The 26,602-nt window shown below is 43.1% G+C and overlaps 1 protein-coding gene across 1 annotated transcript in view; it reads right to left on the bottom strand.

Moving 5' to 3' along the window:
* LOC142074705 (uncharacterized) overlaps positions 1–26,602 on the bottom strand; it is a 60,514-nt gene that overhangs the window by 19,960 nt on the left and 13,952 nt on the right. The window contains exons 3-8 of the mRNA XM_075135509.1: positions 21,895–26,585; positions 19,490–19,585; positions 18,588–18,821; positions 16,779–16,801; positions 5,360–5,481; positions 632–781 (exon numbers count right to left, since the gene is read on the bottom strand). Of these exons, the coding sequence (XP_074991610.1) occupies positions 632–781; positions 5,360–5,481; positions 16,779–16,801; positions 18,588–18,821; positions 19,490–19,585; positions 21,895–26,585 (5,316 nt within the window). The remainder of the gene's footprint in view (positions 1–631; positions 782–5,359; positions 5,482–16,778; positions 16,802–18,587; positions 18,822–19,489; positions 19,586–21,894; positions 26,586–26,602) is intronic.

Below are 26,602 nucleotides of genomic sequence, written 5' to 3'. Positions count from 1 at the left end.
CACACACGGATTTGTGCAGAGCCCAGTTGCTTTAAGTGACTTTATGATCAGCCTGAGCCTTTTAATGAATGAGCATTTCAATCCTCTTTTCTCAATTCCCATATTTAAGATTTAAAATATTTTAATGTCTTTTTGAAAAAAAAATCCTTGCTTACATGTGGAACTACTGTGGAAATAGTGATTATCTTTTCCTGTCATTTTTTATTAGGACACATTTCTGAAGTACATGCAGGGCCCTGAAAACCGAATCAAGCCCATCCCTTTGGGAGCTCTATCTGCAGTCCTCATTAGTACCCACGGGGCAGCAGGGACACATCCTCTCTGAAGGTCAGGCCACTTCATAAAAGGGCACCTAAACAGGGATGTTGCTGCTTCTCTGCAAGCAACTGCCCTGTACTTTGTAGACCACGCTATTTACCATGCATTTTGGGGAACGAAGGGGAGAAGAAGGAACAGCAACTACTTTGCGCTCTCCTCCACTGTTACCTGTCCTTAGTCCTATGCATGATTTCTTCACAGCCCCTCCTCTCTCTGCATCCTGGGCCCTCCCCTGCTGCTTGGCCTCCCCTCTGCTGACCCGAGACCAGAGCAGAAAGGGCTGCTGCCATTGCAAAGGCAAGGCCTTACGCACCCCCCGCATCTTTGCTGGCTTGTGGCTCCTCCATACAATAGACCTGGAAGCAGTCGATGGTGTCCCCGTCGTTCACAGCCCAGTAGACAGCAACGGAGGTGCTGGTAGCCGAGTTTGGTTCCTGAGGTATGACAGTCGGTGTCTGTGGGACTGAGAGGAAAATCTTCAGTTATTATTCACACTCCTGTATTTTCAGCCAAATTACCTACAGGTTCATGAGGCAAACTGATCACTTATTTTCACAGAACAAACACAGCAAGCACTTGAAATATGGACAATACTGGTGCAGTTTTAGAGCAATAGGTCCGCCTAAATTAGGAACAGAAAAAATTAATTGCTTGGCATGGGAATCTGATTGCCCATTTCCCTCACAGTCTGGACAAAATAAGATCCAGACCCAGTACTGGGACCACCTGAACCCAGCACAAAGCGTGTGCCTGTGCCCTGCCCGGCTCTCGGGGTCCTTCCCTATGGGGCAGGACCATCGCACAGATGAGTCATGGCACAGCCACTTGTTTCCAACCTCCAGCAGGGCGAGGGGAGCAGTGCACTACCTCCCAGGCCTGTGGCAATCCTGGACACACAGAGCTGTCATACAACCCCAGTGGCATCAACAACCCCTCTCCTTTCCCCAGGAGACCTGCTCCCTTCAGTCACAGGGAGAGCATTCCAGCTCTGCGCTCCACTTTGAGGCATGCATGCTGATGAAACCCCAAGAGACAACTGATAACTTCAGGTCACCTCCTCAGAAAGGCCAGAAGACCCTGGAGCCTTACGCAGGCTCCTTTGGGCGACTGCCTTCTCCATTACCTGACCTTGCCTTGCGGCGCAGGCACCAGAGGAGAAGATACCCTATGAAGAGGATGCCTGTGAAAGCGGAGACTGAAAGCACTTGTTTGTAGCAAACAGCATGGGACAGCTCACTGATGGGAAGAGGGAGCTTGCAGAAGAGAACCTCCTCCAGAGACAGACATAAATGATCCCAGAAAGGTGGGCGGGGGGGAGGACCTGCCACACCAGGGAGGGATTCACGCAGTGTGTCAAACCCACCAAGAGACTGACAACAACAGGGATGTGCTTTTAGGAAAAGGAAGGCTCAGACCTCCTGCACTCACAGCCCGGGGAACAGGAGGCTCCCTGCAGCCTTGGGTCCACCCCTGCCCAGAGGTGGACTCCTACTGCAGGTGCATGACCAGGTGCTCCTGCCTGGCACAGTCATTTTCCCTGCAGACCCAGAGGACAGAGAATCCTTGGCGGGTAGGTTGAACCCGAGCTCTGCCATAGCCAAAGCACCCGAACCCCATGGGACAGTCAGGAGCATCCCTCACAAAGAGTGCTTCAAAGACCTCCAAGGTTCCCCAAATTTTATATAAACTTTGTCTGCTGATCCACACAGATCCATCCCTGATGAGATATTGTTCCCCTCTATGATTATGGCTTAAAAGAGAGGGAGGGGAAAGAAAGAAAGAAGCAAAAAGCCCTAAAAGATGTTCATTGTTAAAGTGATTGCAGGGAACAAAAATACATGGTTCTATTTCTTCACCCAGTAAATTTCCATATTGCATGAATTCTGTTAGAATCTCAGCAGAAAGCTTTTGCTTTTTTTCAGTTATCTTCACAGTAATGATGATGATCCCCTGTGGCATGAACAAGGCAAATGCAGATGCTGGCTGTTTCCTTATGATTTATACAGAGCGCTACCAGTACAGAAGGATTACATCTGCTTCCCACTGAAAAAAATTATCCTTCTCATTGCTAAAAACAATCCACATTTTGTCTTTTGACTGTATCTAGAGTTGGCCAATTTAAAAATTGATCATCTTTAGGAAAAGACTTCCTTTCAGTGCACCCAGTGGGGAAACCAGCTTTTTTCTCCTGTGAAGTTGCCTAGAAACCACTATTTGTGATCACAGAAACCCCATAACTGCAAAATTTTTTATTATGCCAAATCTGAACAGAAGCTAGCTTAATGAATGAAACTTCTGCAAAAAAAAAAGTTATAGATCAAAATTCAGTTCGGTAACATTGAAAAACATTTGATTTCTAATTTCTTTTTGCATAATATGAAACAAACTTTTGAAATGAAGTAATTTCAAAGCAAGAAGTTGAACTATTCTCTTCAGAAACAGAACATTTCTGTGTTATCAAAGTGCTGGTCCCTTTTTAAATGAATTTTAGTCAAATAAATGAGATATTTGCACAAGAAGTTTGTTTGACTAAAACATATTTTTCAACAGGAAAGTGGGACATTTTCTGATCAGTTCAGTTTTCATTGAAGTGCTGTGGTGTAAGGAAGCTTTTCCTTCATGCTACCTGATCTCCATGGCCCCCAGGAGAAAAAATAATAATCCCAAATGTTTTATGGATATTTACTCCTTTCCAGTGTAATGGGAAATAACATTTCTTTAACTTTGTGGACTTGAAGAAGGAGAGCAGTTGCATTCCTCTCTGACTTTAATGGAAGATTGTTACCATCAGCAGAGGTCCTCATCTTCTAATGGGCAGGACTCATGGCAGGCTTTGGAAATAATAATTTTCAAATTTTGAAATTATTCCCACCCTTCTTCTAGCACAGCCTGGGTTCCAGTATGCTCAACGGCATGCTGCAAGGGTTTTTTATGCTTACGCATTTGTTAATGGGGTGGCTTACATGAAAGGAGGAAGAATTTGAGGGAAAAGGGCTTTTCATTAGTGGATATGGAAAATTTGGAAATGGAGGGTGTTTTGAAGGAAAGATGTTTCTGAAGTGGTGAAAATAAAGTTCTAAGAAATTGTTCAGTAAAAGACTATTCTTTCCGAAGGAAAAATACGTGGATTGGAGAAACATGGCAAATTCACATCTATTTCATCAAATGGCTTCAGTCAAATTCTGAGAGTGTCTAACATTTGCCTCCTGTATTTGATAAATTATTTACTCAAGGCGTTCAATTCCAAATAAAGCTTCATGTAGACATTTACCTCTATTTTCCTTCAGGAAGGGCGTAATCTTGAAAAAATATATATATGTTTTGTCTACTGCTCACCAAAGTAAAAATCACAATAGCAATTGAAATACTTGGTAGTGGAAGTGAAGGATGAAAACCAGGTATTTTAGAAAGAGAAAGAGAAAGACAAAGAGAAAGAGAAGAAAGTATAAAGGATGAGGAGCTTTGAAGGTCACTTGCTAGTAGACAGTCATTCGTTTCCAGTTTGTCAAAGCAAACTGGTCTGGAGCCATTTGGTGTTCAGCAAACACAGTAGCTAATGCAAATCAACCCAAAAAGTGGATCTCAGCAGTTTGGGGAAAAACGTGTTGGAGTGACTTGTGGAAAAAGGAAATATAGCATGATAAAATGGATCTGTTATCCTGGATGACCTTGCCAGTAGGTAACAGCCCAGGAGGAAAGAATAGTTGCACTCATGGGACTGCAAGAGGGAGTTTAGGAACTAAACCAAGATACATAGCACATTTACACCACTAAGTTAACACTGGCTGAAAGTAGGTTAAAAAAAAGATCTTTTTGTCTGACTTCCTAAAGAAACGAGGCTGAGATAACACTGCATGTACAAGTGCCTGTCCAACCTCACCTGAGAAGCTTTGAATGCGTCAGGCAAATTCATATAAATCTGACAAGGAAGTTAAGGTCTCAGAGATATTCAGTTCCTCTAAGTCTAATAAAAGTGACTGTGTGGAGGACAGAGACAATCTCCCCATAGTGACACTGCTGAGTGCACTCAACTCTTATTAGACGCCAGAGAGTCTGTGCAAGATGGCACTTCTCCAATGTCCCATTAGGCACCTGAAAATCCAGCCAGGAAACAAAGCACCTTACAGAAATCCATGCTCTAGTTCCAGTGCTCAGGGACCAAACATGTGAGAAAGAGGCATCATTTGAAAAGCCAGAGAGTGACTATGACAGCGATGGTGCGTGAGATGGTGAATGGGAGGTCATAAAGCATGACAGTGAGATGTGAGCTCCCAAAACAAACCTTCTCTTGAGAAAGAAACACTGGAGTGAGACCCCATTATGAGGAAAAGGAATCCACAAATTGGTGCTGATAAATTCTTCACTGACAGCTGTCCAGATCTGGATAATTTCTACAGGTGTACATACAGGCAGAGCAGAAAGCCCACACAGGCAGGCTTTTTACAGGATATGAAATATGAGAGAGAGATTAATAAACCCCTTTATCATGTACAATTTTCACTGCTGCCCTCCGGAGTAGAAGCTGTTTCCAGCTACAGTTAAGCACTTTCCCTTTGTGTCCCCATATGCAGGGGTTTCAGGTGCCTCCTTTCACTCGGCACAAGCCCAGGGACCTCGGCCATCATCCAGCCCCTCCACTCTCCTCCCCACACCAGCACTGCTGGGGCTTCCCCCCTCAGAGGAAGCGAGTTCAGGAGACCCTTTGATTGCCTCTTCTGTCCCTGCCTGCAAGGGAACAGCAACTTCTTTAGCCTTGGGAGATTTACAGATAGAGACCTTCTGCTAGTCCTAGGTATGGATAACCTAAATGATGCAAGAATCCCGCACTTCAGCACTTTTCCCTCTGTTGCTCATCTTAGTGTGCTACTATAAGCCACACACTTGTGCACAATTAGACTTCATTTTACATCCAACTTTGGTTACTAATTATATGGTTTGCAAATTTATACTTCTCAAATAGATTCTGTTTTTAGCTTCCTAAAATTTCCAAAGCGTTGCCAAAATGTTAGCTTTTGTAAAGATGATATTCAGAGATTCTTACCAGCCATATGTTTGAAGGAGTACTGGTTGCTTTTTCCTGGACTGTTCACATAATGCTCAAACAGTGAAAAAGCACTGGGCACCTTTTCTAAAGAGAGAGTAGTATCCATTGCAAAAAGTAACCTATTTGGAAGAAAACACATAGCCATATAAATCCCTTGTGGTGTCACATAGTTTCTAAAGGCCAGGAGCAAAGACCATGTGACATACACTTCTCTAAATATTTCCCATGAACTTGAGGACAACATGCAAGGAGAAGCTGTTTCCCTACTTTTGAACACTTAGAACATACTGTGATTTCAGATCAGGAGCACAGTGAAAACAAATGCAATCTGTATACACTTGACCCATGAGAACATGAGGATTTGAAGTTCACAGCAAGACTCCCAAAAACACAGTGGTTTGGACTTACTAACACAGTGCCTTTAAAGGTTACAAACGTTAGCACTAAACTACAGCAGCTGACTCCAGAGATGTAATGTAAAGCAGCTGCTTGTGGCAAGCAAAAAAAACAAGAAGAAAGATGGATTCCACTTAATTAGCCCATATTTGCTGAGTTCATTATAGGAAAAAACACAACATATTTTTAACTCTGAGGCAGAAGCAGCTTCAAGGAAATTATAGATTTTTTCAAAGCAACTGAATTTTACCTTTCTCCCCTTCTTTTTTTTTTTTCAGTCACCGAAGTAGTTAACTATGAATAATCTTAACAAAGCACAACAAATATAAAATATACTTTCTTTAGAAAAACATGCATAGTTATATAGACTTGTTCTCAACCTTTTTTAGCAAGTCAGGTATTATCAAAGTAAAGTAATAACCAAACCCATGCATGAAACAGAATAAACATTAAGTTTAGTGTGTAAGTTAACAAATGAAGACTAAGTATACAGAAAGCCTTGGAAAATTGTTTTGTCACATTATACCTGTTCTATTCTTATGCAATAAACTACATGCAGATATGTGGCCAGGCTGTCACATTTTGACTTACAACAGGGGAGTCCAAATTGTAGTCCTAATTCTGCAAATTAATGGGAACCATGAAGGGGTGTTTGGCATATTCTCTTCAGACCACTCTCCTGGGGTTGTAATTTGACCATGAACTGAAACCCTTGTGTCATTTTTATACCCCAGTCCATCAACACATATCAGCATGCGTGTCGCTGTGATGGCTGAGGCAGCACTGACAAGGGTGTGTTTGATATGCACCGCGCAACGCCCAGGCCCTTTGGGCAAAGTCAGTGGTGGTGCGGACAAAGCAGGATTTCCCTCAGTTTGGGGGCTTGCATAAGAGGAGCCTGCAGCCAGCATGTCTGAATATTCATAGTTCACCTTGGAAAATTTATTGGGGGAATATGGGCTTATAACTGAACGCTTCTCTCATAAAGGATGGGTCTCACCAAAATTACTCCCTTGAAGAAATCACACATGGCAGACAACTGTTTGCAATTGTATGTATTTACTGGTATGTGCAGGTGGGCCAGGATGTAGCTGTGATAAGGCATGAGCCCTCTGACACATCCTGAATCAGGTGGTGCTGATGAGGAGACATGGGAAGACATCACCCCATAGTCCCCCAGTAAGCTTTTGAAAAGAGCAATGGTGGAAAATGTGGATAAAACAGCTACTTAATCTCATTTTTTTCTGGAGTTGTGTTCAGAAATATAGTCCAACAACCCCAGCCATATGAGTGACACTTTGCATTATAACCTTTCAGAGACGATGCAATACAGAACCAGACTAGTGAAAAAAGAACGTACCAGTGATGTCTAAGAGATATAAGCATGGTCAAAGTGTTTTCTAGTATATATGTGTGTGCTGTTTTTGGCTGGGATAGAGTTAATTTTCTTCATAAAAGCTAGTATGAGGTTATGTTTTGGATTTGTACTGAAAACAGTGTTGATAACACAGGGATGTTTTCGTTATTGCTGAGCAGTGCTTACACAGAGTCAAGGCCTTTTCTGCTTCTCACACCACCCCGCCAGCGAGTAGGCTGGGGGTGCACAAGAAGTTGGGAGGGGACACAGCTGTGACAGCTGACTCCAACTGACCAAAGGGATATTCCATGCCATATGACGTCATGCTCAGCATATAAAGCTGGGGGAAGAAGAAGGAAGGGGGGGACGTTTGGAGCGATGGCGTTTGTCTTCCCAAGTAACCATTATGCGTGATGGAGCCCTGCTTTCCTGGAGATGGCTGAACACCTGCCTGCCGATGGGAAGTAGGGAATGAATTCCTTGTTTTGCTTTGCTTGTGTGCACGGCTTTTGCTTTCCCTATTAAACTGTCTTTATCTCAACCCACAAGTTTTCTCACTTTTACCCTTCTGATTCTCTCCCCCATCCCATTGTGGGGGGAGTGAGTGAGCGGCTGTGTGGTGCTTAGTTGCTGGCTGGGATTAAACCATGACAGTCCTTTTTGATGCCCAACGTGGGGCTCGAAGGATTCGAGATAATGACAGGTTTGACTGGAATGTGCTAGATGGAATTTATAGCTGTTATTGCTGTTTAGCTATTAATTGGCAGGCTCTTGTGCTTGCCATGGGGCTTACTTGCCTTACTGTATATTAGAGTCTAGTGCTCATTAGTGGCTGCATTTTGCTTTTGCTGCTTGCTGTAGTGCTGTACTGCTTATCATCTTACTGTGCTGGGCCTGGGAACATTTTGATAACAGCAATGGCGATGTGCCTGGGCTGGCAGATGGCCAGGGCATTGCTGCTGTTTCTGTGCTGCTGTACTGGACAGGCTGGAACGCCAGTGTGAACTCGAGTCGAAGGGACTGTGACCTGTGGATGAGCAGGACACCCCGAAGCGTCTGTGGCCATGAATAAGTCCACATCAGAGCAGGTACATCTCGAAGCATCTGTGGCCGTGGTAATGTCTGTGCCGCAGCAGGTATACCTCTGAAGGGATTGTGGCCTAAGGATAAGTCCATGCTGGAGAAGGTACACCTCGAAACATCTGTGGCTGTGGATAAGTCCATGCTGCAGCAGGTACACCTTGAAGCATCTGTGGTTGTGCATGAGGTCATGCTGGAGCACCTCAAAGCGTGTGGCCATGGATAAGCCCACGACAGGGGAGGTACACCCCTGGAGGGACTGCAACCATGGGTGAGGCCATGTTGGAGCAGGTTTACTTCTGAAGGGACTGTGGCTGTGGGTAAGGCCACGCTGGAGCAGGTATATCTCTGAAGGCATTGTGGCCCATGGAGAAGGCCACACTGGAGCCGGTGCACCTCGAAGCGACTGTGGCTGTGGATAAGTCTATGCCGCAGCAGGTATACCCCTGGAGAGACTGTGGCTCATAGATAAGGCTCCACTTGGAGCAGGTACACCCTTAAGGGACTGCAGTCTGTGGATAAGTCCAAGCCAGAGCATGGGCAAGGGAAGGAGTTCATTGCAATGTTAAACCCTATGGTCTGGTCCAAAGGGACCAGGGGTGGAGATTGTAATGGAAATACCTTTAAATTGTTGTAACCCATGATTTGAGTTCCATATTATAGGAATTACTATAGCGGGAACCACCTGAACCAATGGAGGACAAGCCTTACAAGAAGCAGTGCAAGTGCAGCAATGACCCGACCTGAGCTGGCTTTGGTGCCCAATAACTCCATGCAACACACCACCTCTCCTGTCCTGAGTGACCACCATAACAGATGGAGCCCAAAGTCATGGACTAAATGAACTCAGTGGACATTTTGTGGACATTTCTGGACATTTTACAGACATTTTACAGGGGTGGTCCATAGACTAAGGGAATGATATCTGTGTATTGTATCAAAGGATGGGAAGGGGGGTGGTGGGTAATGAGAATGTATTGGATAGTGTGGGACCTGAGTATGACGTAAAAGGTAAGGAATAAGGGGTGGAGAATGTGCTGGTTGTGGCTGGGATAGAGTTAAATTTCTTCATAGAAGCTAGTACGAGGTTGTTTTGGATTTGTACTGACAAAAGTGTTGATAATAACACAGGGATGTTTTCGTTATTGCTGAGCAGTGCTTACACAGAGTCAAGGCCTTTTCTGCTTCTCACACCACCCCACCAGCATCTAGGCTGGGGGTGCACAACAAGTTGGGAGGGGACACAGCTGGGACAGCTGATCCCAACTGACTGAAGAGATATTCCAGACCATATGACATCATGCTCAGCATATAAGGCTGGGGGGAGAAGAAGGAAGGGGGAGTCCTGGTTTCGGCTGGGATAGAGTTAAATTTCTTCCTAGTGCTGTGTTTTGGATTTAATATGAGAAGAATGTTGATAACACACTGATGTTTTCAGTTGTTGCTAAGTACCCTGCTAGTCAAGGACATTCAGCTTAAAAAAAAAAAAAAAAAACACCAAAAAAAACCAACAAAAAAAAAAAAAACAAAACAAGCGTTAGAAGGGAGCATAGCCAGGACAGCTGGCCCAGCTGGCCAATGGGGTATTCCATACCATGTGACATCATGCTCAGTATATGAATGGTAGGCATGTTCCAGGAAGTAGTGATCGCTACTTGGTTATCAGTCAGCACAGGTGGTGAGCAATAGCATTGTCCATCACTCATTTTGTATATTTTATCATTATCATTATTATTATTTTCCCTTTCCTGTTCTATTAAACTGTCTTTATCTCAACCCACAAGTTTTTCTCTTTTTTTTTTACCCTTCTGATTCTCTCCCCGTCCCACCGGAGGTGAGGGAGTGAGTGAGCAGCTGCGTGGGGTTTGGCTGCCTCCCGGGTTAAACCACGACAGTCCTTTTTGGCACCCAACGTGGGGCTCGAAGGGTTGAGATAACGACACATCTGACCTGAACGGGTTAAAACAAATTTGTTATAAGCATTCATGATATCAGTTTAGTACTCGCTGGTCAAAATGTTGGTTTATTTGCTCTCAGAGTTGTTGGATCTGTTCTTGGAGGTTTGGTATGTAGCACCCTACTGGCTGTATATACTGCTGATTATCAGTATTTATGTGGGGTTGGTCATCTCTGGGAAATGGATTAAGGCCATTGCTTTGCTATACTGTGTGACGCTGGTTTATGTTATAAAATTATTAGTCATGAGCCTGTACTCAGCACTGCCATCATTCCTATTCTTCGGGAGCTATCTTTTGGAAACTATTAATAATTACACTTTTTACCTCTTCTCCTCGGAGAGCCAATTTATAGGGGAGACAGCTTCCTTCACCTTCCCCTTCTCCTCCAGGCTGATTACAATAGCTCTTGAGGATTTTGAATATCCTTGGGATGTTCAAACCAGCATGTTCCTAATGCTATGTCTCCTGAATGTGTTTCAGGCGTTGTTTAAGGTTAAAAAATTATTTAAGAATATCACCCAGAGATCTGCCCCGAGGCTGGATAGTTATGAGTGGCAGGGTGTGTGGGATAGTATGGGCAAGTGCCTAGGACAGTGGTCACCTCCAGTGTTTTGGAACTTCACCCCTGAACAAGTGCAGAATCCTGAAAAACTAAAATATTTGGAAAACGTATGCTGTCACCCTGGCAATTCCAGAGAGACCCAGATCACTGCAATGTGCTGGGGCCTGGCCCATGCCTACCGAGCCCTGTTCAACGCTCTTCAGAACCCTCAAGGGGGAGAGAAGGTCTCTGGATCTGATGACAAAACGACGGGCACTGCAGCTACTTGAACCCCGGAGACGGGCACTGCAGCTACTGGAAAACCCGCGACAAGCACTATGGCTACTCCAACCCCTGTGACGGCTACTACAACTGAACCAGAGGACCAACGCTTGCTGGTATCAGTCGCCCCTGTACAGAAGAATAAATCTTGGAAGCGAAAGTCAAGTCGTTTAGAAAAGGATGATGGAAAAGCAGGGCCATCACGAGGAGAGAAGGAGGAAGAGGAAGAACTCATAAACGAGACGGAAACCACCTGATCCCTATCCCTGAGTGAGTTGTGAGATATGCGGAAAGATTTCAACCATCGTCCAGGAGAGCATATTGTTACCTGGCTGCTCCGATGCTGGGATAACAGGGTCAGTAGCCTGGAATTAGAGGGGAAGGAAGCCAAACAGCTGGGATCCCTCGCTAGGGAAGGGGGCATTGACAAAGCAATTGGAAGAGGGACACAGGCCCTCAGCCTCTGGAGGCGACTGCTGTCAGGCGTGAAGGAAAGGTATCCCTTCAAGGAAGATGTTATATATCGCCCAGGCAAATGGACCACTATGGAGAGAGGTATCCAGGACCAGAGAGAAATAGGCATGCTGGAGGTAGTTTATAGTGACTTGGACAATGAGCAAGCACCCAAAGATCCAGATGAAGTCCAGTGCACGCGACCCATGTGGCAGAAGTTGGTACGGAGTGCACCAGCGTCACATGCCAGTTGGTTGGCAGTACTGTGCTGGAAAGAGGAAGAAGCACCAACGGTGGATGACATGTTTAGCAGTCTCCGGGAACATGAAGAAACTGTCTCCTCCTCCCTTGTCTCGGCTGTGGAGAAACTGTCCCGGGAGGTCCAGCAACTTGAAGAGGATATGTCCTATTCCCCACCTGTATGGACCAGCATCTCAGCCATTAAGGGTCAGCGTTCTTCTGCTCAAGAGAGAGGACATAGAAGGTACACACCACAGGGCACCCTGTGGTTTTACCTGCATGACCACGGAGAGGACATGAGGCAGTGGGATGGAAAACCTACCTTGACCCTAGAGGCACGTGTACGTGAGTTGCAAGGAAAAACAATCACACAAGGGGGTTCTCCCAGGAAAAATGCTGCTCCAGTTTTCAGGAAAAACCTGTCTCACGACGGTCCAGTTTCCAGTGAACAGTTCCCCAGACAGAGTAGAAGGGCTGATCTTACTTTGGATTCTAATGATGAAATTCTGGACTCGCATTTGCAAGAAGTGAGAAACGGATACTATGACCAGAACTAGAGGGGCCCTGCCTCCGGCCAGGTGGAGGAAAGGGACAACCGGGTTTACTGGACTGTGTGGATTCGATGGCCTGGCACATCAGAGCCACAGGAGTATAAGGCTCTCGTAGACACCGGTGCACAGTGTACCCGGATGCCATCAAGCTATAAAGGGGCAGAACCCATTTGTATTTCTGGAGTGACAGGGGGATCCCAAGAGTTAACTGTATTGGAGGCTGAAGTGAGCCTAACCAGGAACGACTGGCAGAAGCACCCCCTTGTGACTGGCCCAGAGGCTCCGTGCATCCTTGGCATAGACTACCTCAGAAGAGGGTATGTCAAGGACCCAAAAGGGTACCGGTGGGCTTTTGGTATAGCTGCCCTGGAGACGGAGGTAATTAAACAGCTGTCCACCTTGCCCGGTCTCTCGGAGGACCCTTCTGTTGTGGGGTTGCTGAGGGTTGAAGAACAGCAGGTACCAATAGCTACCACAGCAGTGCACCAGCGGCAATATCGCACCAACCGAGACTCCCTGATTCCCATCCATAAGCTGATTCGTCGACTGGAGAGCCAAGGAGGGATCAAAGGCAGCCAAGTGGTACGCCACAATCGATATTGCTAATGCGTTCTTCTCAATCCCTTTGGCGGCAGAGTGCAGGCCACAGTTTGCTTTCACTTGGAGGGGCGTCCAGTACACCTGGAACCGACTGCCCCAGGGGTGGAAACACAGCCCTACCATTTGCCATGGACTGATCCACACCACACTGGAACAGGGTGAGGCTCCAGAACACCTGCAATACATTGATGACATCATTGTATCAGGCAACACGGCAGAAGAAGCTTTTGAGAAAGGGGAGAGAATAGTCCAAATCCTTCTGAAGGCTGGCTTTGCCATAAAACAAAGTAAGGTCAAGGGACCTGCACAGGAGATCCAGTTTTTAGGAATAAAATGGCAAGATGGACGTCGTCAGATCCCAATGGATGTGATCAACAAAATAACACCCATGTCCCCACCAACTAGCAAAAAGGAAACACAAGCTTTCTTAGGCATTGTGGGCTTTTGGAGAATGCATATTCCAGATTACAGCCTGATTGTAAGCCATCTCTATCAAGTGACTCGGAAGAAGAATGACTTCAAATGGGCCCTGAGCAACGACAAGCCTTTGAACAAATCAAATGGGAGATAGTTCAGGCAGTAGCCCTTGGGCCAGTCCGGGCAGGACAAGATGTAAAGAATGTGCTCTACACCGCAGCCGGGGAGAATGGCCCTACCTGGAGCCTCTGGCAGAAAGCACCAGGGGAGACTCGAGGTCGACCCTTAAGGTTCTGGAGTCAGGGATACAGAGGATCCGAGGCCCGCTACACTCCAACTGAGAAGGAGATATTGGCAGCATATGAAGGGGTTCGAGCTGCTTCGGAAGTGGTTGGTACTGAAGCACAGCTCCTCCTGGCACCCCGACTGCCGGTGCTGGGCTGGATGTTCCAAGGGAGGGTCCCCTCTACACATCATGCAACCGATGCTACGTGGAGTAAGTGGGTCGCGCTGATCACACGACGGGCCCAAACAGGAATCCCCAGTCGCCCAGGAATCTTGGAAGTGATCATGGACTGGCAAAGATTTTGGAATATCGCCAGAGGAGGCCCCACTGTATAATAAACTACCAGAAAATGAGAAGCAATATGCCCTGTTCACTGATGGGTCCTGTTGCCTTGTGGGAAAGCATCGGAGGTGGAAGGCTGCTGTATGGAGTCCTATATGACAAGTCTCAGGAACTCCTAAAGGAGAAGGTGAATCGATCCAATTTGCAGAGGTGAAAGCCATCCAGCTGGCCTTGGATATTGCTGAACGAGGAAAATGGCCAGTACTTTATCTCTATACTGACTCATGGATGGTGGCAAATGCCCTGTGGGGGTGGTTGCAGCAGTGGAAGCAGAAAAACTGGCAGCGCAGAGGTAAAACCACCTGGGCTGCCGCATTGTGGCAAGATATTGCTGCCCGGGTAGAGAACCTGGTTGTAAAAGTACGTCACATAGATGCTCACGTACCCAAGAGTCGGGCCACTGAAGAACACCAAAACAACCAGCAGGTGGACCAGGCTGCTAAGATTGAAGTGGCTCAGGTGGATCTGGACTGGCAACATAAGGGTGAATTATTTATAGCTCTGTGGGCCCATGACACCTCAGGCCATCAAGGAAGAGATGCAACATATAGATGGGCTCGTGATTGCGGGGTGGACGTAACCATGGACGCTATTGCACAGGTTATCCATGAATGTGAAACATGCGCTGCAATCAAACAAGCCAAGCAAGTAAAGCCTCTCTGGTATGGAGGACGATGGCTGAAATATATAAATATGGGGAGGCCTGGCAGATTGATTATATCACACTCCCACAAACCCGCCAAGGCAAGCGCTATGTGCTCACCATGGTGGAAGCAAGCACCGGATGGCTGGAAACATATCCCGTGCCCCATGCCACCACCAGGAACACCATCCTGGGCCTTGAAAAGCAAGTCCTATGGCGACATGGCACCCCAGAAAAAATTGAGTCAGACAACGGGACTCATTTCCAAAACACCCTCATAGACACCTGGGCCAAAGAGCATGGCATTGAGTGGGTCTATCACATCCCCTACCATGCACCAGCCTCCGGGAAAATCAAACGATACAATGGACTGCTAAAGACTACGCTGAGAGCAATGGGTGGTGGGACATTCAAGCATTGGGATCCACATTTAGCAAAAGCCACCTGGTTAGTCAACACCAGGGGATCTTTCAATCGAGCTGGCCCTGCCCAATCAAGACTCTTACGTACGGTAGATGGAGATAAAGTCCCTGTCGTGCACATAAGAAATATGCTGTGGAAGACAGTCTGGGTTACTCCTGCCTCTGGCAAGGGAAAACCCGTTCGTGGGATTGCTTTTGCTCAAGGACCTGGGTGCACTTGGTGGGTAATGCAAAAGGATGGGGATGTCCGATGCGTACCTCAAGGGGATTTGATTTTGGGTGAAAATAGCCAATGAACTGAATTTTATGATGTCAATTGTTATATGATATTGTATATCATCATTTCTATGGTTGCTATCAATGGTATAGCAGTAAAAATCACCCAGATTAATGAAGAATGAACTCCGATGAAACTAAGCAAAGTGCAATGGTGATAGAACCAGATGAGCGCAGCAATACTGAAATGAGAACTGGCTTCAGGATGCAACAGCCCAACACCACACACCATCTCTCCTGCCCTGAAAGACTGTTATGACAGATGGAGCCCAAAGTCATGGACTAAATGAACTCAATGGACATTTTAGAGGGATGGCCCATAGACTAAGGGAATTATATCTGTGTGAATATATAAATATATATATAAAGACAAGAAAGGTGGTGGTGATTAATTGGAATGTATTAGAAAATGTGAGACCTAGGCGTGACATAAATGGTATAGAATAAGGGGTGGATACTGTCCTGGTTTCAGCTGGGATAGGGTTAAATTTCTTCCTAGTGCTGTGTTTTGGATTTAGTATGAGAAGTATGTTGATAACACAGTGATGTTTTCAGTTATTGCTAAGTACCCTGCTAGTCAAAGACATTCAGCGTTTAAAAAAAAAAAACCAAAAACGAGCATTGGGAGGGAGCACAGCCAGGACAGCTGGCCCAGCTGGCCAACGGGGTATTCCATACCATGTGACGTCATGCTCAGTATATGAATGGTAGGTGTGATCCAGGAAGTACCGATCGCTACTTGGTTATCAGTCAGTGTGGGTGGTGAGCAATTGCATTGTGCATCACTCATTTTGTATATTCTACCATTATCATTATTATTATTTTCCCTTTTCTGTTCTATTAAACTGTCTTTATCTCAACCCATGAGTTTTTCTCACTCTTACCCTTCCGATTCTCTCCCCGTCCCACTGTGGTGGGCGGGAGTGAGCGAGTGGCTGTGTGGTATTTGGCTGCCTGCCGGGTTAAACCACGACATGGGGGACATTTGGAGTGATGGCATTTTGTCTTCCCAAGTAACCATTACGCATGATGGAGCCCTGCTTTCCTGGAGATGGCTGAACACCTGCCTGCCGATGGGAAGCAGTGAATGAATTCCTTGTTTTGCTTTGCTTGCGTGCACGGCTTTTGCTTTCCCTATTAAACTGTCTTTATCTCAACCCACGAGTTTTCTCTCTTTTACCCTTCTGATTCTCTCCCCCATGCCACCAGGGGGGAGTGAGCGGCTGTGTGGTGTTTAGTTGCTGGCTGGTGTTAAACCACGACAGTGTGTATAATAATAACTACAAGGAACATCTGTTTAAAAATGTCAGTGTAGAGATTTAAAATTGAGCTGACATTTTAAAATGCTACTTGTTTAATTGATGTATTACATAACACATGGAAAACACTTCAAAACCAGTTAGTTATAGCAACAAGTATAAAGCTGCTTCTCTTATTTTCATTATTTGCAAGGTTTATAAAAGTAGCTACAAATATTAGCAGTGTATTTTCAATCTTGCAAACATTAAATGAAGCATCCGGCATGCTAGGCCTAGTATTCACTACAGTGCACTTAACCCATACTTCATATACCTTTTATTCAATTCTTTAGATGACTAAAGGAGGAAAAAAAGAAATGTATTAACAGCTTTAAAACCCTGAAAATATTGAAGAGCCACTCATCTAACAGCCCTGCTACTCTCCACAGACATAAAATACACACAGCTTTATTGACTTGATGTTGGCTGGGATGCTGCTCATTCACACCAGCAGAGAATTTGGTTCCTTAAGAATATTCCAGTTCAAAGCTCTGGCTCAGCAAGGTGTTAGAGTCTATATCTCGTTTAAATCTCCTGAGGGGTCAGTATTCAATATCCAGATATAAAGACCAGAGCACAGTCAAATACTTTCCTAAACCAAGGTTTTTACAGAAGGAAATCACTTGCACATTCAGAACACTTAAATCCAAATTCTGGCTGAAATCTCCTTCATAACTTCTGATTACCAGAAGCTGGGTCAGATTTGTACCTGTGGAGTGAGAGCTTCTCCCATGCTCTATGAATCTTCAGGTTACATTTCCTGGCTCATAGACAGAAAAGTTCCTGTCCTCTATTGCTAACAGTAAGGGGCAGGGAACCTTTTATGATCTCATCTAGTTAAAACCTTGAGGGCTGTGGGAAATAATTTTCCCACCCCACAAAAGAATTTCAGATTACGAAGTTTTCTTTTTGCCGAAGGACTGATCCAGTACCTTGTAAAGTTCAGGAAAATAAGATATATTTCTCACCCATCCCAAAATAGCCAATCTTCCATGGTATTCACTTGGTTACAGGATACTAAGTCATTAGGTAGCTTGGAACAGGTGAGAAAGCCAAATATTGCTCCACCATTTCTATAACTGATGGTATATGGGCTGGGGGCTTGTATTTGGGAAGCTGTTTTATTTTGCCTGAATGATCAGTTTTCAAACAGTAATTTGAACTTTTCATTTCTTGAATTCCAGGATAGTTTTTGCAACTTCCAAACTACATGCTAATTCCATAATGGGAGAAGATTATTGTCCCAGAAATTCCATCCCCTTCAAGACTGCTGATACACTTCTATGGAGGAGCAAGTGCCACAGCTGACTTACAGACAATTATTGCAGCACAAGAACAATCTTGGAGAACCCAGGCCATTAATGATTCACCTGCAAGACTCTCTGAAACCAGTTTACGACTGACTGATGACTGTATCAACCAGGTAACTCAAGTCATGCAGATTTACAAGGGATGTTTTTTAAATCCAGAAAGGACCGTTACAGACATGTATTTCACATGCACATTCCTAAACCTAGCCCGTTTAGACATTTTTCAGTAGTAAACATTTATCATAGCCTCAGTAATTTAAGTGCGTAACTACTCTCAGTGTCTGCTCATTAAAAAAAAAAACCCACCAAAAAACAAAACCAAAAAACCAAAACCCCAGAAACCCAACCCAACAACAACTCTGCTTCCCGTTTGGATAATTTTCAATTACACTTTATTGTTTCACCTTTATTTTTCCTACATTAAAGTACCTTTTACTGTAACATTTCTTACTCCTCAATGGATAATTAATTCTAGATAAATTATCGAGCTGTCTCTTAGACTTCTCTTCACGAAACAAAACAGATAGATAGAACCATTTTAATGGCATAAGGCATGTTTTCATCCTATGCATCATCTTTGCAATTCTCTCTGAGCATTCACATGACAAAAGCAAACGATCTAGCAGTTTCAGAGTAGAATAGCTGAGCTTGCAGGATTTAGCTAGCTTAAAAAAACCAGGAAGGTAAATAACTTATTCTCAGCCTAGGTACTGTATAAGTGCTTTCCTAACTAGTATCATAAAAGCTACAGTATGAAAGCCGTTTTTACTTACATTTAGGAAAACAAATCCATCGAGTTCTTCCATTTCTTTTGCTGTTGTCTCCAAAGTTTCCTTTGCTGAATCAACAGTTTGCTGGAAGTTAACCATCTGCTCATACAGGTACTCCATTTTCATCTTCTTCACTTTCTCTAAGTTCTCTGATTTCTCATCATATTGTGCTACCACTTTCTTAAGTATCTCTTCATTCTGCTTTTCCAATAACTCTGCATTTTTCTTACAGTTTTCCTGGAAAATAAAAACAGATGTAAATTGATCTGCAGAATAAAATTACAACATTTAATGAATACACAGAAATTCTCCATTACCCATACATGAGCCTTCCACCAGACTCCTTCTGGCATCCTGACAATAAGAGAACTTTATTTCTGTAAGCAAGCTCATCTGGGAGAAATAACGCTGGAGAAATATGTTAAAAACAATGGCAGATTTTTTTTTTAATGTGAGTGTTTAAAATTAAACTTTATATTTAAGCATAGAGACAGGAATTCTGATTACAAAATAGCTAAAATTCCATACTTTCAACTGAAGTTAATACAGTCCTCAAGGCTTAAGAACTTATGGACGTTGGGCAACTCATTTAGATGCTTAACACAGGATTCTAAATAAAGACACAAACAGTGTGAGCTTTTTTTATAAGCATAAAAAAATGAAGGGAACTTTTTCCTCCAGTGCTTGACAGTCACATATTCCACTTTGCAATAATGTGCAAAAAAAGCAATCTTCTTTTTTTCCCCTAAAGGTAGCTCTTTCCAGTGGGAGAAGTCAGTTTGAGGACTGGAGAAACAGCCCATTTTAGTGGAAACAATGACACTACAAAACAAGGCAAGCATATCTTAGAAGTAATTTTGTAGAGGGAAAGAAAACTAGTGTGATAAAACACTGGACTGACTTACCTCAACAGCGTTAAATAGCGATTCAATATCACTCACAAACTCTTCAATCTTCATTGACTTTTCTTCCAGTGCTATTAGCAATTCACCTAACTGATCCTGAAATTTCAAATGTTTCAGTAACTATGTTATTTTATAAAGTTTTCACACACAACTTATTTTAGGTTAATATTTTTGTTTTGCCATGAGCCACCATTGGAACAATTGCTAAATTAAGTTCAATTATCTCCCTGGCTACAAAGACAAGCACAGAAATAGCAACAGGAACAGTCACAAAACTGTATCCAAACAAAAAAAAAAGTGAGCTCAGTTCAACAAGGTGCTGAGTGTCTATACAAGTTGTTGAACTCTACGAATTCCAGTGTAGCTTTGCTAGAAACCGAGGGTACTCAGAGCCTCATGAGAGTCCTCAAGAGATCACAGGAACAAGCCCATAAAAAGGAAGATAACACAGGTAATTATGAGACTGATAGATTATGCAGCATTGTGATTTTTTTTTTTTTTTAGAATTTTAAAGATATTTCCTATAAACCAGAATCCATCAAAATCACTGGTTGAATTAGATGTGGAAACAAAAGCAGTCCAAGGGACAACAGGCATCAGAGACAACTCAGAACTTTTTCTTAGTCCTTCTTGACCTTTTGTGAAAGCAAGCTGGCCATCTGCTCAGGTGCAATTTATAATTTATAAAAATAGTTTTAATTAGCTGGCATAAATCTAAAAGGAAGGTTAACTTCTTTTGGTAACAGCTTCCTATTATGGCAAACTTCTACAGCTAGATCTGTTGAAAACTAGCATATGACTTTCCATTACTTATAAATGTCACATTGGACTGTAAAACTGAAAGCTCACTTTATAAATATTTACGGTCAATCACCAAGATTCAGAGGCAAACTTCTGTTTGTCAAGATAACCTATAAAATCTGACAGATGCTATCCATAGCTCATTTTATTTACTGTGAAACTATGTTCCTACAGTTAAAATTCAGGCAACAAGCATTTTGCTATATTAATGTTTTCTCAGTAATTATACAGAGGTAACAAGAAACATACAAATGCCGTCTCAGAGTAGCCTGAGCCCTGAATGCTAGAAATCATGTGAAGCAAGCCTGTGTTGTGGCCAGATTTAATATCGGCTTCATGTCCATGCTCCACAGCCAGGGAGTGATATTATGGGACGTTTATTTGTGGCTTAACTTGACTTGCTGCAATGCAGGTACATTCGAGGGATGGCTGGGGTCTGTGACTTTATTACTGACTTACTGGTGGCTAATTATCACTTCTAAGTCAAGCATGAATGGACATATATAAAAAATAACTCTGCTGTCATACATCCGCACACCATGGAGATAGTTTGTAAATATTGATATTTGAAACTGGCACATTAACTCCTCCTACTTTTAATTTCTCTTTCTTGTATATGAGTTAACATAAAAAGAACATAAATACCAGTGATACAAGCCCTTCGGGAATTTTAATGAAATTACACAAAATTTGTATTATCGTCAACCAAACGTGTGCCAGGAAAGAGACCTCACCTTTCAGATACTGGGGTGAGATTAAATAGCTGGTCACCAAGAAAAGAACATCTGTATACTTACACATGAACAAATCTGATATGGGAAAAGTGAGACATCACATGCATGCTGTTTTCACAAGCAGAACTGCAATTTAATGAAGAATAGCTTCCACAGAAACAAAAGCATATTCACTAGTATTGCTAGCAAAGGAGTACGCTACTGAAATGGAGGGCATTTTTATCTATCTTTTAGAGTGGTACAGCTTAGAAATAGTGGGAAGAAGTAGGACTTGCTAAACTCTTACCTGCACTACAGCTAAACACTATTGGCACAGATGAACATGAACTGAACAGAAAATGAGGATGGAGTTTCAACAAAACCATGTAGTGTAAACTGTGTAACTAGTCTAACATCTCTGAGCAAACAACACACATAACTGGGACGGGGAACACTTTATGAGGATACTGGTCCCCACATATGGAGGTTTCTGTACCTTGTCAAGTGAAATGAGCTGCTGTTACTAAAAATTTCTTTTCATAGAAATGACACTCTTCCCATTTCTCCCCCTACACATACAAATCAGACAAACTTACACAGATAAGGCGGCTAAAAGATGGAAAGTCTGGTAACAGCTACATATAAACAAGGTCATTCAAACTTCTGAACAAATAAAAATATCAGCTTAACAAGCCTAGGACTCTAGAGAATACCTTAATGGTAAGATAGTCTCCCTTCAAGAGCTCTCACAGGTGTTTAGGAATAGTTTTTATTTTATAGATACTGTGACTTAGCCTCTGGACTGCTCTCTGAAGCCTCTCCACTGACAACATAGGAGGCCTGGAGAAATTAGCCTCAGTATTGCCTTCCCTCACCCAAATTAATTCTTACCTTCATCTTGGTTGCAGCAGCATCTAGTGTTGTGACTTCATGGTCTTTATGTTCTCCAAAAAGCTTGTCAATAGCAGATATTGGGCATTTGCAGTGGTAACAATATGTGTCTGCTTGCACTTTCTTCAGTTCTCTTTGTGGGCTCTCAACTTGAGGAATGTTTGTTGCTGATTTTTCAGGATATATCACCACAAAGCCTGAATCTTCAAGCTCAACAGGTGTTCTTTGCTCTGGCTCATTATCAAATTCATAACTATCACCAACATGCTCAAAAGAGTCCCTGTCTTCAAATAATAGCTCCTCGTGTGTGAATTCAGATGATATTACATCTTGCAAAAGTTCTTCTTGTGTAATCACATCATAGTCCATTGACTCAGTGAGATCTTCATAAACATCAGGGTGCTGCTCCTCTCTTTGCAAGTCTGGCTTCTCTGTTTGCTGAATGGTAGGGACACGTGAAAGATTTTCCTGGGTATACTGATCATCTTCACTGTCTTCAACAGGAGTCCTGACATATGGGACATATTTTTCCATTTGAGGAACTGCTGTTATTTCATGCTGTTCTTCCTGCTTATTACCAGCTTCTTGATATGCAGCTCCCTGATAAGCCACTAGTTGACTATACTCTTGATGACTTGACTGCTCTGGCAATTCCTCAGTTGTTTCTACAGGTACATTTTCTTCTTCTCTTTGTTCAGTGGTATCACTTCTTGCACCTGAAAGAATTACTTTGCTTCCAAAAGGAATGGCATGCATTGGTTTACAAATTGTTGCTTGAATCTCACTGTCAACCTGGACTTTCTCTCTCTCCACAACACCCCTTTCTGGCAGAATCTCAGTTCTGACACGTGAAACATCACCAGACCCCTGCTTGTGTTTGTCCTCTGAACTCTGAACTGAAATTCCTCCACTAAAAGACTCATCCTCTGGTATCTGATCCTTTTGAGGCCCTATGGCCTTACTTGGAATTTCATCTTTAAGAATGTATTTTTCAAAATATATTCCTGTTCCATCATCTGTGTCTGAATTTCTACTAGGGAAAGACACATTAGAATTACCACTTTCCTCATCAGAAGGAGTCTCATCCTTTGTCTTTTCTCCTACTGCTTCTGCATAGAGGTCCTTGTATAAAAACGACAGAGCAGGTGGCTCCTCTAGAAGCTCTGGATTAACTGCAGCAACAGTGGTAGGGAACAACAGAGATCGTTCTAGCACTCCTTCTGAATCTAAGAGTGGGGTCCCTGGTGACTTCTGTTCATCTTCTACATTTCTAACTTTTTTACTGCTAATGTCAATTGATTTCTGCAGAGGTAAAGGTTTTGGAGCATCTGCATAGGACTGCATTTTGCTTTCTCCTTTCACAGTACCGTAAAAGACTTCATCCAGATCCTCAAGTAAGGAAAACTCCTCTTCCAAAGTATCTACCTCAGCGCTTTCTTTAAAAGATGTGGCTTCTTCCACAGGTTCATTGGGATCTTCTGTCACAAGAAACAATGAACTTGGTCTTTCAAAATGTGGCTTAATTGGGGATTTGTCATCAATCAAGGTATATTTTTCAAAATAATCCATATCAGCCATACCATTATTAGGATCCAACACTGCATTATTATTGTTTTCTGGCAACATGGAATTTTCTTGTTGTGTTTCTTCAGTTTCCTCAACATCATCATTTTTGACCAATTCTTTTAGCTCATGGCTTGCAGGCTTTCCCAACACTGAGCTTTCTGAAATTTCTGTGGTTGTTCCAGAAGCTAAGGCTCTATGGCCATCATCAGCTAATTTGCTTTTAAATGAAGGATTTGTTTCCAAGTATTCTAGTTTATCTGGCATGTGTTTACTTTCTTCTTGATCAACAGAAGAAATATGTGTAGGAGCATGAATATTGAGTATTTCATAACCTTCTGAAATAATATTAAATAGATCTTTTTGTTCAGTAGGTTCTGGAGCATGCTGACTGTCTTCTACAGCAGTCACATGTTCCATTTCTTCTTCTTCTCTTCTCAGGTAACGTTCAGGCACTTCAGACACTTTGTCTACCTCCAGATGTTGCATTGCTTCCATTTTTGTAGGGTTTCCAATGCTAGTTTTGTCTGGACCTGGATTATCTCCTCCCAGAGATGGTAAATCATACCTTTGCGCTCTGTGACTAGTTTCTGAGGACACTCTGTGGGAAATTTCACTTGACACTGAATGAAAAACGCTAAACATATCTCCTTTATTCTTTGTAGTACCATAAACTGTAAGTTCTGTGCAACTTCCAGCTGGGAATTGTTTTGATCCAAAATCAGAAGCTTCATTTGGAGAAAGTTGAAGTCCTTGCTTGTCTACTTCTGTAGCTCTTATTGGACTAATTGAGCAAGCTTTCACCTCTTCTGCCAGCCAGCTAGCTAGCCCAAAAGATGGAATATCTGGGTTCTGCTTTTCATCAGAACTAGAGCAAATGGATTTCGTCTCTGCTGAAGAAAGGCTGCTCCGTTCACCAGAATAATGCTGAGTTTGGTGTGTCACAGTTTCATAAACAAGATCTGATGAAACAGCTCCCAGATGCTTTAAGGATGCGTGCTTTTGCTCTGCAAAATATGGTTGCATTTCATGTCTATCCTCTCCTTCAGTATAAATGCCTGAAACTATGTTAGATTGCTTTCCAAGCATGCCTACTACGTCAGATAAAGATGATGGAATATTTTGTTTCTCTTCATCATCAGTGAAAGCTACTGATACTGACATTTCAGGTAATGTATGAAAAAGTACAAATGAATCTGACGACACTACTTGCTGGTCTGCTACAGCAGTCACCTTTGACTCTGTGGTCACCAACCTTGGTACTTTCTGCACATCAGGTTGCATTTCTTGCTTATCCTGATCAGTAGTGAATTTGGAGGGACTTCTTAGCTGCTCTGATGACAAATATTCTGTGTCCAACAAATTATCTTGAGATTCTTGCTCATCTTGGTCTTGTGTGCATGTTAGAGACATACTTTCCAACTGCACTGTCTTCAAGCTTGCTGGTTTAGGTGAATATAGCTGAATTTTTTGCAATTCTTTTTCATCATGTGGTGGAATTACATGTTTACACTCTGATTGTGCAGACTGGGGAATAAGTAGCTGCATGCTTTGCTTTTCTTGTTCAGCAAGGGACCATGTGGGAACCAAATACTGAGAGGCAGGTTTTGAATAAGGTGGAATTTCTTGCTGACATGTTTCATCAACTGAATAAAATGGAACTGAAGGTTCAGACTCCAGTTTTGAAGGTACAGCTAAATAATCTTGACTTTCTAGAGTTTCTGCTTTATCTATAGAATATGATAAATTTAATTGTTCAGATTCTAATTGTGTAGCTGTGTGGAAGTAATGTGGAGTCTGTTCTCTCTCTGTTTCAGGTAAAATTACATGTTCAGCCTCTGACTGTGCAGCCACAGGCAAATGTGGATGAACTTTTGTATTCTCTGCTTCTTTTCTTGCAAAGAAGAAACCTGACTCAGGCTGGGCAGTTTCTGACTGTTCTGTTTTACAATGGGTGTAAGATAAATCTAAGTGCTTGGGGGACAGGCCTCCAGTTACAGGTGAAGACTTTGGACTTCCTTCCGTTTTTGTTTCAGAAACAGAATGTGAAATACCCAAAGGTACAGACACTGTTTGTTCAGGAAGAGATGAATACGGTTTAATTTTTTGGCTCTCTGCTTCCTCAGTGGAAAAGGATAAATCTTGTTCAGTTTCCAACTGAGCAGTTAGAGATGAAGTAGCCCCAGTGTCTCGCTTCTCTGAACGTCCTGATCTCAGTGGGGCTGTTTCATGCTTTTCTGCTTTGTCAGTGGAACTTGATAAATCTGATTTTTCAAAGTCCGGTTGTGCAGTTTCCTGCTCCTCGATCCCACCAAAGGTATATGATACAGAAGGTGTTTCTGGTAGCTCTGTTTCAACAACAGAGTACTGCAAATTAACGCACTGCAGTTCAGGTTGGGCCTCATCCCCCCACTCTGTTTCATCCGTGAAGTATGACATTTCTGGGTGCGCCAGCTGGGCAGCCTGTGGCTGCTCTGCTTTGCCGTAGGAGTACAATAAATCTGGTGGTTTTATTCCACGAGTCTCTGCTTTGCCAAGAGAATATGACAAATCTGGACGTTTTGATTTTTGTTGTTCCATTTGCAACTGCTCTGCTTTTTCCGTGGAATATGAAAAATCAGAAGGCATGAACCCTGCTTGTGCAGTTTCCTGTTTTTCTGTTTTGTCAAGTGAATATGATAAACCTTGTTGCACTAAGTCTAACTGTGAAGCTGGTTTCCGCTTTTCTTCACCAAGAGAGTGCAAAAAGCCAGGCTGGGCCATTCCCTTTTCCTCTAGTTTGCCAAAGGACTCCAAAAGCTCTGGCTGTTGCAGTACTATTTGGGCAGGTTGCGAGTGCTCTGATTTGCCAGCTGGATAGGATAAATCAATTTCTTCCACCTCTGGTTGTTCAATTTCATGGTGCTCTTGTTGGCCAACAGAATATGACAAATCTGGATAGTTTGATTTCTGATGTGTAGCTTCCTCTTCTATTTCTCTAACAGGATAAGATAGCTGTGGATGTCGCAACTCTGGCAATACCATTTCTTGTTCTCTTTTGCCAGAAGAATACGATGAACCTGTATGTTCCAGTTCACCTTGCATAGGTTGTATTTCATCTGTTTTACCAAGGGCATATGTTAAATTTTGTTGTTCTAAGCCCATT

This window comes from Calonectris borealis, chromosome W, assembly GCF_964195595.1.
Source record: "Calonectris borealis chromosome W, bCalBor7.hap1.2, whole genome shotgun sequence".
Classification (NCBI taxonomy): Eukaryota; Metazoa; Chordata; class Aves; order Procellariiformes; family Procellariidae; genus Calonectris; species Calonectris borealis.
The sequence above is the reverse complement of the archived record's forward strand: the minus strand, read 5'-3'. Positions and strand labels throughout refer to the sequence as shown.